At 37.6% G+C, this 14,395-nt stretch overlaps 3 protein-coding genes across 7 annotated transcripts in view; 1 reads left to right on the top strand and 2 right to left on the bottom strand.

The window, feature by feature from the left end:
* The window catches only part of Madm (MLF1-adaptor molecule), a 37,965-nt gene extending 31,034 nt beyond the window's left edge, over positions 1–6,931 (bottom strand). The window contains exon 1 of the mRNA XM_077428379.1: positions 6,348–6,931. Coding sequence (XP_077284505.1) covers positions 6,348–6,464 — 117 coding nt within the window. The 5' untranslated portion in view covers positions 6,465–6,931. The remainder of the gene's footprint in view (positions 1–6,347) is intronic.
* Positions 6,932–8,349: 1,418 nt separating this feature from the next.
* Positions 8,350–12,187, top strand: LOC143910038 (kelch-like protein 26). Its single transcript, XM_077428378.1, has 5 exons — positions 8,350–8,499; positions 8,718–8,913; positions 8,993–9,489; positions 9,564–10,086; positions 10,162–12,187. Exons 2-5 carry the CDS (start codon positions 8,761–8,763, stop codon positions 10,843–10,845), a joined length of 1,857 nt encoding a protein of 618 aa, XP_077284504.1. The 5' UTR covers positions 8,350–8,499; positions 8,718–8,760; the 3' UTR covers positions 10,846–12,187.
* On the bottom strand, positions 10,863–13,788 carry LOC143910040 (ubiquitin-conjugating enzyme E2 S). 5 transcript variants are annotated; one of them, XM_077428382.1, is made up of 5 exons: positions 13,617–13,788; positions 12,914–13,061; positions 12,640–12,830; positions 12,437–12,565; positions 10,863–12,369 (listed from the first exon to the last, which is right to left on the bottom strand). In XM_077428382.1, exons 1-5 carry the CDS (start codon positions 13,617–13,619, stop codon positions 12,232–12,234), a joined length of 609 nt encoding a protein of 202 aa, XP_077284508.1. In that variant the 5' UTR covers positions 13,620–13,788; the 3' UTR covers positions 10,863–12,231. The 5 variants fall into 5 exon arrangements, with proteins under 5 accessions (XP_077284508.1, XP_077284510.1, XP_077284509.1 ...); XM_077428384.1 differs by having other exon boundaries at positions 11,326–12,369; positions 13,658–13,751; XM_077428383.1 differs by having other exon boundaries at positions 11,326–12,369; positions 13,477–13,746.
* Between the last annotated feature and the right edge of the window lie 607 nt (positions 13,789–14,395).

The following is a 14,395-nucleotide window of genomic DNA, read 5'->3' as shown; positions in this document are numbered from 1 at the left end:
TACCTGTTAGGCCTTCCTGGTATAAATTAAAAACATAAAAATAAATGTAGACGACAGGACAGACCTGCTACATAAGTTTTTTCGGGTGGTTTGGAACCCTTTAGCAAAACGACAACCATATTAAGTAAGTGAAACTACACCAGACTTTCAGACTTTCAGACAAAAGTTTATACCGTGTTTTCCCAAGGAAGACCCGGTCATATATTAATTTTGCACCCAGAAAACGTGCTAGGGCTTACTTACTTACTCAGGCAGAGCTTATATTTTTGCGGGTAAAAGACGAAATAAAATCGTATACATGCCATACGCTTCGCATAGTACCCGACAAGAGGTAACTCATATACGGAAAGTTCGTGCATACAATAATTCGTACATGTGATATTTCATTCAACAATAACTTACTCATAAATAAATAGTTTATTCATAAATAAATAGTTTACTCATAAATAAATAACTTACTAGTAACTTACTCACAAACGCCATTTTTATTGCAAAATACAAAGTTTCAATAAATGATAAAATAAAATCAATACAAATATTAAGTGCACTCTACGGTAGGCAACATTCTCGTAATATGATTTTTTTTATAAATACTTTTATCGTGAATTTTACTTACTTTTCATCAAATAGTTATATGAATCAAACATTGCGATTAAGAAGGAAATCTAATAGGAAATAACGGTAAAATTTATTTGAAATATATAAAAATTAAGTTTATTTCATAAAAAAATCATGAAATGGTGTATTAAGAAAAAAAAACGGTGTATTTACTCCAGCACGATTATTTCATCCTCTTCTGGAATGTCTTCATAATTTGCCAAATGCCTTATTAAGAAAATACTGTAACGTGGGAAGACGGGAGAGAGTATTCGCTTACTAAGTGCATTCGGGGGTGGACAATTCCGGACAGAGAAATTTAATATTAATAGAAGTGGCTTTAGGTGTTATATTGTTGTCAAGTGACATTCTGTCCACGGACAGATCTAAATAATTTTAGCATCAGTCGTATTTGACGCTTGGTGCTCGACGTATGTCCGATAAAAACTTATCTTTTTGTTTATATTACTCGCAAGATGGGCAAGCATCGGTAAAAATTGCACAATACATTCAAAAACACACAATAAACAACATGGGATACATTTTTATAAGTAAATTCATCAGATTGTATTCCGTGCGATGTAGCGTATTTATAGAGACGTACCGCGTAAAATTGGCAACAATTATTTATTCGTAAGGGCCCCTGTATTCTTATAACATCTCTCTGCCTCCGGATTAGGCCGAACGGTACTCGATCAGTTCCCGCTAGAATTCTAAGAATCCAGGCGAGTGCGTGAGACTCACTTAAACCTAGGCAATAGATACATAAATGGATCGGGGAAGCTGTGGTGAGCAACTTGTCCTTTATAAGGAGGTACATATTTACATACGCTATATCAAGATTATTCTGTAGCGAGCGGTGGTTACGTGTGGACCTCCTGAATCATTCAATAAATGCTGTGAAGCGACTTTGGTCTTTTATTTGGATCCTGAACCCACCCCTACGCAACAACACCTTATTAGGACAAGAAAGTACCTGCACATGGCCGCTCAAAGCTAAATATAGCTGCGCCAGACACATTTCGCCGTTCCGATTGATTGCAAGGGTTCCCTTATGACCAGTCACAGGTATCGTGCATGCTTTCTTCAATAGTTCTTATTTTCAGGAGAGGCCTTATATTGAAAACATCCCTAAAAATCACAGTAGGGCTTATTTTCGGGCAAACATGGTATAATAGAAGCCTTGCTTCATTTCAATTATGAATCTCCTTCACAGTGCATTCCTCACCTACTTCAAGTTCTACAATCTTCACAGATAAGATCAGTAATTTCTTTCACTCCTCCAGTTCTTCGCTTTTATCTCCATCAGATCTTCCTCGCTCGTTTCTTTTGGATTGCCCATTTCGCTATACACATTTTCGAGCTACACGATCTACCGTCGATTCAAACAAGTGACTACACGCTGGAAAAACTCTGCGTTAGCACAGAATGCTGTTTCAAAAGTCGATAGTCGGGACCACAAAAAAAGGATATGTATGCGTGATCCAGCACACGGTCCAACTCCAACAGTGGCATTTGACCGAAAAGTATTACTAAACGCGCCATTACATCAGTAGACTTCAGGCGATGACAATAAACAAAACAATTACTTGGTTTCGGACGCGAACTGACAACATTTAACGACCTCAATTAGTGAGAGCACGTCTCCTCTTCGACCGGTAAACACTTTCGGATCGTTGGAAGCGTGCAAGTTATACAATAGTTCCGACGACGAGCACTTGATACGATGCAAATAAATATGCCCCAATACCTACTAGACAATTTCGTTTATCTGAATTGGCGCCGGACTGATCAGAGCTTGGGGAATTATTTTTAAAATGGACAACAAACAGTGTTTGCGTATTACGATTCGCGGGCGATCAATTCAACTTTTCGGCAACAATTCGCATGTAAGAGTTATGGACATGCACATGCAAATTGGACAAATTGTCGTGAGTGGACGCACGTACTCCACAGACGCATCTGTTGACGCATGTCTGGCGCTGGATCGCTTCGCCAAATGGTGCATTAACACCAGTGAAATTGCAACGATCGCAAAACCGAAGCTGCATTACTGTGCAGACGAGTCTACTTTCTCGATAGAATCTCTATTGTGAATTCGATATTTTTATATAACCAATGAGAAGATGGGTAAATATAATGCGAAGGTTAAGTGATTGATTTTTTACCATGCCCCATTCATTGCATTGTTCGTACACGTATGTAAATATGATAATAGACTTGATCTATCGAGTCATGTGAATTAATTGAATTTTATTTTAATTGGAAAAATGTGCGTATTTACAATATAAGGTACATACATATCGCAATCGAAAAATTTTGATTTTGCGTCATGCTGGATTTTAGTTACGGTGAGACACAAAAAAAGAGTCGTTTTATAACATAAAAAAATGTTTTATTATTAAAGATTGATAGACTTATTAAAGATTGATTAATAATCTCAGCTCCGTTATTTTTTTTTTGTTGTTGTTCAGTGTTATTCATACAAGTTTAATAAAATTTATGAATTGCATCTTTAAATATTTCGATAGTCACTATTAATTGTCTAATTTTATGTATCACTTTTTATATTTAAATGCGTCTCAATTATGCGATATTGATTTCAAATGCACGGTTACGCCCAGATTGATTATTTTACGTACTTAATCAAACAGTAATACGATTTTGAAATACATAAATCAATTAATTAAAAATAAACATTACGTACATGTATATGTAGAATGAAATTGAATCCAAGTTTATCAAGTTTGCCAGTCACCGTTGAAATATTCGATATGGATAACATAAATGGATCTTCATTTTATTATGTATTAAGAGCATTATGTATTATAGATACCAAAGATTTGACATCATGTTAGTATGTAATAATATTTCGATTCCTTACATACACATGTTTGTATATACATAGGGAATGGTTGGCGATACAGAAAACCTACATAGTTGCGTCATCCGTGACGCGTTTATCTGTCATTGTTATTGTTCGACTTGCGGATTTGTCAATTGATTTCATTCGAAAATAGCAGTCATAACTAGAGGTAGGACCGGAAGCGTGCCGTTTATTGTTCAATTGTTGTAAATGCTTTGTAAAAAAGGTTCGGCAAACCTTTAACAATGCATTTACAACATTTGAACAATAAAAGGCCCTCTCAGGGTCCGGGCTTTAGTCATAACCTGCACTTATCGTAGAAAGGTACTGTTTACATTTTCCACTTTCTGTTTTCGTAGACATGAAAACGAATCGAAATTTAATAGGTTTAAAATTGGGAAAGTAATTCAGTTTTAGTTTATCGTTGAATAATCAACTAAATACAAATTTAGTTTTTGCAATATTTTTTTCGTCACTGTTTAGATACCACCAATAACATTATTTGTCGAAAATACATGTAAATACGTCAGGGGCGTGCCGTGAAAATCTCTGTTTTTATCGTACAGCTTCTTACATATGTGTGCATGAGCAGGATACGATGGGACTCGGTATGACGTCACATAGCCCCCGTGTATCCTGCTCTCGCACACGTAAACAAGGCTGTGCGATAAATCCAGGAAGATTTCCACGGCACGCCACTGATACACATACATATAGAAAGAGTATGTGGAGTACTCTGTCTGACATACAAAAATTTAAGTAGAGAGTGAATAGGACGACACCTATATATGTATAAAAAATGTCACCAATGAAAATATACAATACAAACTTTTCTATCGCCAAATATCATAACAAATGTTGAGAAGTCAGTAACTCTTTTTATCAATAAATTGATTGCAAAGATAGTATCTAATATATAATTTCGAAAGAGACTGTAACTATGTAAGGTTTGGGTGGGAGCACCGAAAACAAATCAAAGTTTCTATGACGACGATATCGGTATCGTCGAATATTATTTTTTTTTCGGTTCAAATAAATTTAATAAAAAAACAAATAAATGTTTACTATAACATTAGCCATGTTTAAGCGGTTTATATTACAAATTATATTACAAATACCGAGCGAAGCCGGGTAAAATCACTAGTATATAATAAATATCGATTTTATTTCATAATCATCATTAACAGCCATTCAACACATCCACTGCTGGATTTTCGCCTCTCCAACACGCTTCCATTCGTCTCTGTTTTGCGCAACTCTCATTCATCTCACCCCACACATTTTTCTAATTTCGTCCACCATCTTCTTTGTGGCCTTCTTTTCACCCTTTTACATACATTCCACAACCTTTTGTTCATTCTTCAAGGTACGTGACCCGCTCGCTGCCATTTCAACCTCTCTACTACATCCACTACCCTTGTCATATTTCACACCCAAGTATTCCGTTTCCTATCTAGTTCTCGTTCTCGTTCCCATTTTTCGGAACAACGAACAGACGCGAAAACATTTGAAATTATAGCGAATGACACTCATTCCCGTTTATCCCGTTTCCGTTACCGTTTTTTCCCGTTTTTTTTCACAGTAATCTTCCCGGACATGCATACAACAAATCCTGAAAGTTCCATCGCAATCGCTTCAGTGGCTTAGGAACCTATTCGAGACACACACACACACACACACAGATATTAATTTTTATATACATATATAGATATATATTTATTTAAATATATATATTAAAATATATGTATATTTGTTTAAACGTATTTTGTTTAAATATATATACGAAAATTTGTTTAAATATATATACGAAAATTTGTTTAAATATATATACGCCGTTTAAATATATATACGTAAATTTGTTTAAATATGTATATATACGCCGCCAAAGCGACTCTTTCGACTACATTTTTCATAGCGTTAATTTCCGAGGCCCTAATGTTTAAATTTACATAAAACTGCTCAAGGAGAAACTGCTCTTTCAGATATTCACACACGAACAAATCGGAAATTGAAAGATTGAGAATTGAAAAATGGAAAGGAAAAAGTGGAAATAAATCTGGAATCATCTTTAAATCATCCGCTCGCTGAAATTTCTTTCCAATACATGGGGAAGGGGGGGGGGGGGGGGATTTCTCCCATCGCTACCACATCCTGCCAGATCCGATCTTGCTTGTTTTTCCGAATGCTAAGAGTTCTTCTGTAAAAGATGATGCATACACATTCTCCAAAGGCGTGTCACAAACCGAAATAGCGAAGATTAAGCGGAGACTGCCGTTCCCGTAGGGTACACAAAATCGACCCGTACAAGCGTAATCGACCTAATATTTAGACGGGAAGCTACCGGTAGGCGCTAATTTCTTTTCGATAAGATTGCTCGCTACTTTCGCTCAATTGTTATCGAATAATGGCTCCGTGTCGACAATCATCAGATGTAGTAAAATTCGGCGAATTATCGACTCGTCGCCAACCTGACGGCGGGGAAAATATTTACATACGATTTTGACGCGCGAATCGGAAACGTTGGCAGCGCCGAAACTACATACACACTTGCATGTACACATACGGCTCGATCATATGGAAATTTTGACATTAAAAGGGCGGGAGGAGGGGGGGGTTCAGGGGGGGGAGGGGGCGGGGGTGTCCCTTCAGTTGCGCAGTGGGCGAGATCGCGTTTGACAGGTGCGCCGGCAGACAGGCCCGCCAATCCACTGCGACGCCCCACTCCCCCTTTCCACCCACCCCCACCCGCCCACCCACCCACCCTTAATCTCCTTCGTCTCGAATCCAGGATTCGGAGTCGTCGGTGTATGCGTTCCATGAAGCGAATGGGAATTAGAACTAGAAGTGTGTGTAAGTGTGTATGAGAAGTAAAGTGGGGACAAACCTCTTCGCGTCGCTTCAGCCAGCGTCCGCAAGGGCTCTCTTCCAGGATCTCGCTCTCGTCCTCGGAGTCTTCGCCGCTCTCCCGCGGCGACTTCCGCTCTCCGCCGGAAGCCGACATTCTCCCTCCCCTCTCCTCCCCTCCTCACTCCTCCCCTACCCCCGCCCCCGCGCCTTCTTCACTCGGGTTTCGACGAATCCGAGTCAACCGACGGCCGCTCGCGAGCACTTCACCATCGCTCCCAGACTGCGACCACTGAAACTGACCACTGAACAAAGCGACCACCGTCCGGAACGCAGAGAGACCAACCACTCGGCCGGCAGCCAGCGGCTGACTGATGCTCGAGCTCGAGCTCGAAGGCTAGTCTAGCAAGTAGCGAGTAGCGAGTAGAGCGGCGAGTGGCGAGTAGCGAGCACCGAACAGCGAGTAACGACTAGCGGCTAGTGACTAGTGTGACTAGTGAGTGTCGCCGCGTCCAGTTCCTCCTCTCCACTCCCCCACTCCACTGCCTCCCCTCCCCCTGCCTCCTTCTACCCGTCCCCGTTCGCCTGCGCTCGACCTTGCCGCATATCGACGGTCCTAATACTGATATGTGTGTGCATCTCCTATCAATTCGATTATCCACAGGGAAAGTACAATATGTATTTCAAAGATAAGATAACGCATGCACATCGATTGTCAAAATAATTTAAGCTATGACGTTTTCGTATGTGTCAGAATGCAGGCTAGAATCGTTTGCAAACATAAAGGCACTGTAGGATTTGTTGCTTTAATTATTCTACTGTCAATTTGTAAACCACTCTTTTGGACACACAGCTAACAATAATGTTGTTTTGTAACTTTAAAATGTGCTCTTTGGAAAAATTTTCTTAACGCTCGTTATGAAAACATTAATCAATTGCACAATGAGAGTACTCAATACTAAAGAGCGGACCCAGAGCGCGCTGTTCATTGTTCAAATGTTGTAAATGCATTGTTAAAGGTTTGCTGAAACTTTTTTACAATAATGGAACAATAGACGGCGCGCTTCCGGTCCTACCTCTACTCATTACTCACTAAAAGAACTATCAATGATTATTTATTTATTTATTACAATTTTGCCGTAGTGACATTACAGAGTACCTACTTCCAAATCGTCATTATGGCTAAACGAAAACAGAAAAGGAAGAGATTAAATTAAAAAATATTAAAAAAGAAACAAAATTAGCATAAATATAAAACAAATAATCAAAATCAAATACAAGAATAGAATACATAACGATCTCAAATTAAACACAACTAGGTCAGGATATTTTAAATTAAACAAATCCAAGTTAACAGAAATCTGGTTGATGAGTTTGATTAAATTAATTACACCAGAAATAGGAATTAAAACTGAATAAGTAAAAAGTGTACAGATCTATTTGCAAAGGTTTATCCTCAGATTTTTGGAAAAAAAGAACCGTATCGAATAAATATTACAATTGTTTAATATCGTCCATTCGTATACGAAACGTATTTTTCTTATTCGACTTATTTTCAGCATATGTTTTAAAACAATCCAATGAGTATCGTATAGGAAAATTTATACTATCGTTATTTTGTTTGAAATATTCCTATTTGATTGAATATTGTGTATATGCGCACTCAATTGAATTTAGTTTTTTGCTTAATCGATTAGCACTTAGTACACAATTATGCGGATTTTAGTAAATGTTGCTCAGTGTATGCAAATATCTAGTAGTGACAACTGAAATGCTTTCGAACAAAATATCTGAAACTATTAATTTTAAAAATAAAACAAAATAAGCTTTCTCATATTTGGTGAAAATAGGTAAATATACACGATTTACTAAGAACTGAAATATAATGAACTTTATTAAAAATATGTAAATGGAATCCAATGTTTAACAGTTCAGAATAGAAACAGATGTATGATTGTTTCTATTTAGACTTAGTTATAGATACATAATGAAATCAGATTTGATTTAATTGGATTTCGAATTAAGCAATTGTATTTCGAATTAAACGAGCTTAGTTACGAAATATACAGTTGTAGCGCAAGCGTGAACGCGCGAGTGTGTGTGGGCGGCGCATGTTTACGTGTATGTGAGCGGCGCCGCCCCCGCACCGAGGAGCCCCCATTCTTCCGAACCCCCTGCACACTTCACCTCACGTATGTCTGCGTATAAATATCCTCCAATAACTCAATACCCTTATATATTTACATTCTAAAATGATGCAGCTGTCATCAGTATGTTCATTTTAAATTCGATTTTTTTTTCATTGCTTATGCATATAATAAATTAATGTTTTATCATTGTATCGTATAGTATGGAAATAAAAAAATCATAACTTTTTTATATGTATTTTTATTGAAAATGTTTTTTTTAGGTTAACTAGGACACTCACATATGGAAAATAAATCGACGTCAAAATGACAGATTGGGATTTTAACGATAAACCATTAAACACTGTCTTTTTTGATTCTCCATCACATGCCGATACATTGCTATCGGGTTTAAATATATTAAGATCTAAAGGACATCTTTTAGATGTAACTTTATATGCTCAAGGACATGCCTTTCAGGTTAATTTTTATATATATATTATAATTCTTCACACTTCTTCAAAATATATTTAATTTTTTTTGACGTTATCACTTTCAGGCTCACCGTGCTGTCCTTGCTTCCTGTAGCGATTATTTTCGCGCAATGTTCACCGATGCTATGCTAGAATCGAAACTGAGTGAAATACAACTGAACGGTGTGACAGCTGAAGGGATGAGACTCCTCTTAGATTACGCTTACACATCTAAACTAGGTCTGAATCTTGCCAATATTCAAGACGTCCTATCGGCGGCCAGTCATGTACAAGTCGTTACCGTCGTAGAGGCTTGCTCTAATTACCTCCACGCTCAATTAGATTTGGAGAATTGCGTCGATATTGTAACAATCGCCGAAACGTATTCGTTGAATCAACTAAGACGTAGAGTGTATAGATTCATAAGTGGACATCTGCAAGAGTTTTCCAATTCTAATGAATTTTATCGACTGGCACCTCAACAGTTGGAGTACCTGCTAGCGTGTGATTTTCCCGTCGATTGTCCGGAAACTGAAGTATTGAGGATCGTTCTTAGGTGGCTTAGATATCATGATAATATAGGGTAAATTAAATCAAAAAGCCATTCGTATAATATACTTTTATGTTTTTTTTTTTTATATTATATTGTGCTTTCAGATATAAACAAAAATTATCATATGCTATGAGATTCTTACGCCGAGTTCATTTCTCGGAAATGTCTAAGTGGGAGATAGAAACAGTCCTTCAAAAATCGTTTTCCGGTCCTACGAGACAGGATCAACAACTATATTGCCATATATTAAGAGATGCTTGCCGACAAGTTAGTTTAAAAGCGCAAACGTTGCCATCGTCTGAAAATAACACCTTGATAAATTCAAGAGGGATGGAGTTAGCCATTATCAAAATAGGAGGCTTTGGAATCGGCGGAATCACTAATGAAATTACATATTTCCTGCCGAGCAAAGGCAAATGGAAACGTCTCACTACGATACCTCACGTTGAGCAGTGTAACTTTGGAACGGTGGTGCGAGATAACGAATTATTCGTCGTCGGAGGATGTTTCAATCAATCGTTACAAGAAAACATTCATCCGTTTGGCTTTAGATACAGTCCACGATACAACAAATGGACTACAATGGCACCGATGCAACGTGAACGTTGCCGGTTCTCGTTGAATGTGGTAATGTAAATTGTATTTAGTATGCATATAATGTTTTGTGGATTGGCATGTGCTTATAAATGAAATAATTTTTAGGTCATGGATCATATATACGCGATCGGTGGTGAAAGTGAAGTCGAAGAAGAAGGTGGTGAAGAGTTGAGTGCCTGCGAACGATACGACCCGATCACCGACACTTGGCGTAGCATATGTCCGTTGCCTTTAGCCCGTTCGCAGCATGCTGGTTGTGCCTTGCCGTCTAGTTCCTGTTTACTCATATCTGGTGGTCTGCACTGCGATCAAGTCCTTTCTTCCGTGCGTTGTTATAATGTCGTGACGGATTCTTGGGATCCTCGAGCGTCGTTGCTCACCCCGAGAGCTGATCACGCAATGCTGACCATAGGTGATAAGATATACGTTTGTGGCGGTTGGTACGAAGATATAGACACTGGCAATAGGATACTTGCGGACTCTATAGACGCTTACGATGTGAATCTGGATAGGTGGGAGGTGATAACGAGGGTGCCGACGCCTCGCTATCACGCTGGGATCGTCGGCGTCGAGTCTAAGATTTATCTCATCGGTGGATTTCATAGTGATGCCATGTTCGATCGTGCCACGGCCGCAATCGAATGTTACGACATAGAAACGGACATTTGGATTACGGGGGAAAATTATCCGCAAGATATTTGGGAACACACTTGCGCCAATCTCTACGTTCCGAAATGCAGAGATGACATGGACGTACTGACCGATTCCAAGCAAAAATGTACCTTTTAATCACTAATCACTGTTATAAGATTGGCTTAAATTTTATTAAGAAAATTTATATAGAAATTAATATATAAACATACTCGAATGAATTATAAAAAGCAATGTTATTAATCGTAGGCAATAAGTAATGAAAATTTATAACAAAAACTGTTCGAAATAATTTTACGGATTATTAATTAAAAATATAGAACAAGTTTCCTTGGACAGCTTTGCCGTAATGGTCTAATTAATTTTAATCAACCTTCACTGCCAATTGTTAGGAATAATTTATCACTTGCTCTCCTATTATAATCCTGTGATAGAAAGTAATAGATGCTCATTTTTATTAGTAATCGATTCTATTGTTAATTGCCATGATAAATATAGATGTAAGTCAGGGGACCTTATGAGTGTCTTAACGTGGAAACTAATAACTTGTAAATAGTGCTAATTTTAAATGTGATAAACAAGGTATATGACAAGTATAACTGCCAATGTTATGACATTACGTTTAAAATATTTATTGTCTTATTGTAAATTGTGTCATCAACAATAAATTGTACAAAGACATTAGTTTTGTATCTGATTTTATTCACCTTTGAACACATTGAGTTTTAGATTTTTTGTCAAAATGCGGCACATATTGATTAAATTGCCGAATACATTTATGTATTGTAAATTTTTTAATACTTTGTTAGTACTTTTTGTATGTAGATTAACTTTTGAAAGAAAAACAAATCTCTTTACACAATATTAATAAATACTGTATGTATGTATGTATGATAAATTTGGGGCATTGTTAAAATGAAAGAAATTCCATTTTTGAAATAAAATTTACTTAGTAAACAAAGTTTTAATCTGATAATACAATATAAAATCTTCACCGTTACACTTTAATTCGATCATTACATGCCTTACATAATGCAATTTCTAAAACATACATCAACATTTTCATCACTCACATCTCGATAAATTATTACAATACTTATAATAGAGTTTTAATTTAAAAATGATAAAAGTAAATTTGTACCGACATATGTATTATTGGGACAACGACAAATACAAATGACTAAAGAAATTTGTTTAAGAAGACACTATCATTTTACAACACCGATAAAATCCTCGAACCACTCGCATATAAAAAAGTAAAATGTGTAATTCATTTTTTATTGTTCAACAGCCTAAATGTACATTAACTAGTCGAGCTTGCGATAGAAAATGAGCACTATCCAATTAATTACCTAGACACCATTATTGTAAATGCAACATTTATTTGGATCATAGCAAATGTCTTATACGACCACAGACAAAACACACTGTTCGAATATGTATACATAAACAATAAATTAATTTTAAGATTTTTTTACTGAATTAACCGTATTATTTAGAATATATTCACTTTGTGACCACTCTTCATAAACGTTTCAAAATTCTTTTTTTCTCACGTAATATTTTCTTCTTTTCCGCTGTGAGCTTTTTATCACCTGCGTGTTTCTTTGCACAAGGACCTTCATCGCTCATTTCCAAATATCCTTTTGATATTTTAGGTGCCTGAAAGATGAAATGAATTAACAACGCAATTTTTAAATACAAAATTCAATTATTTATAATATCATACTTGTGCGTGAATTTCTGTCATCATTCTGGCACGCTGTGAGTAATCATCGTAGTGATCGAGAAGTAATTTTCCAGCTTCTTCGTTGAGGGCCGATTCAGCATTAGGTACAATAAGGAGACATTTAACAGTCTAAAAAAACATTAAAACATTAAACAAAATCTACTTGACAATAATAGACATGTAAGACATAAAAAAGATCAAACCAATAGTATATGTTTAATTCCGAGGTCTGATTTCCAATCTTTTTTTAATGTGTTAACGCATATTTCTCCATTACTAGAAACATTAGGATGAAAAATTTTAGTTATGAAAAAGGCTTTAGGTGGAGACGCCGGGAAGTCTTTTCCGAGAGCTAATTTGACTTTAAAAACGCCCCCAGCATACGGAGTTCCAGCTGAAACAGAAAAACATACATAAATGAGCAAATTTCACAAAAAAAGATAATTCATAGTAGTTGTTAGCATCGAAAGACTTTACCGGGTCCATCTATATAGGCTTGTATATCGGTTATGTCTGAATCGTTTACGTGTACTTTGATGCCTTCGGGAGGATGCTCGGCCAATTCTTGCATCTCTTTCACCACCCTTCTGATTATTTGAGGCGATAAATTCTCTACGTTCGACATCTGAAAGGACAAACGATGAAATTAAACTCTCGACAAGTTGATTATTGTCACGCTACAGACACATACTGATACTGCATTTCCATTAACATTACTATTAAACATAAGTCTTAACAAGTTTGAGACACGGTTACTCAGGGAAAAGAATAAGCAAATTGACTAGTTTACTTTCAATAGAAAAAGAAGATTCATATCAGACTTTTAATAGAGTATGTGTCATTGATTCTGATATTGGATATTGGAAATAGGGTTCGGATTCAACATCCAAGGTTCTGGTGCAACATGAATACAACCAGAGAGTGGTGGGTATCTCGAATGAAAACACACGAGTGTAGACTGTAGTCGGTCACTCGGTCACTCGGTAATGGAGAGGTGTAATCGTGAAGGGTTTGTTCGAGTGCAATAATGTTTAGATTACATTAAGTCGGCGTTATCAAGCAGCAGGAGTCGAGAGCGAGCGGGAACGCGGGGGGTGGGGTAGACCCGGGGACGCAGCAGGGGGAGTGACAGCGGGTCGCGGGTCGCGGGTTGCGGGTCGGGGGGCGGGGGGCGACTCACCATGTCGGGGTAGCGGAAGGGAGGGGGGGGGGGCGGGGGGCGCGGGTGGCGGCGCCCCGTCCCGCTCCCGCGCGCTGCAATTGATCCGCGCCAGACAAGGACGCCGAACCGCCACACCACCACTGCCACCAACTGCCCTCCGCCGAGATGCTTTCCAACGACAAAACCGAAAATGTATGCGCTATGCGACACCCCGATAATACGAACATTCTATGCCCTTTCGTACTATCGAAAACTAATTCACGGAATCTATGTTTGCATTTATTTTCAATACAAATATACTTGTACAGTCGTTTTTCGTCAACGCCCAGGGAACTACTTCACGAATTGGTGAAAATTAAAATTTTAACGCCGCTCTTCACATTTAATCGACTTTCTATGCGCGAAACATTATATCAATTGATTGTGAACGTAGCACATTCCTATGGGCTGGGCCGCACCGTGAAACTTTGTCGGCCGACTAGTTGCACGATACGAAAAAATGTATGGAAATGTGTGCGACAAACAAGTTGACGGGTGTAGCCATAGATATAGAATAATCATAGATGCGCCATTACACTGTAAGCCGGTCACCCTGTAAACCCATGCACAAACTAGTGCACGGTCCAACTCTCAGTAGCTATTGAGCTTCTAAGTGGGAAGGTCATAGATATAGAATAACATTTTTCGAAAATGCCAACGTATTCAGTGAAATTGTGTTACAATTACTCAAGAAAACATAAACAGGCGGATGGCATCACATATCATATGTAAGAATTAATATATAATGTCTTCAATTA

The sequence above is a fragment of the Arctopsyche grandis genome, chromosome 3, assembly GCF_051622035.1.
Source record: "Arctopsyche grandis isolate Sample6627 chromosome 3, ASM5162203v2, whole genome shotgun sequence".
In the NCBI taxonomy this organism is placed as follows: domain Eukaryota; kingdom Metazoa; phylum Arthropoda; class Insecta; order Trichoptera; family Hydropsychidae; genus Arctopsyche; species Arctopsyche grandis.
Note: the sequence above shows the minus strand (reverse complement) of the source record. Positions and strands in the feature narration are given on the sequence as shown.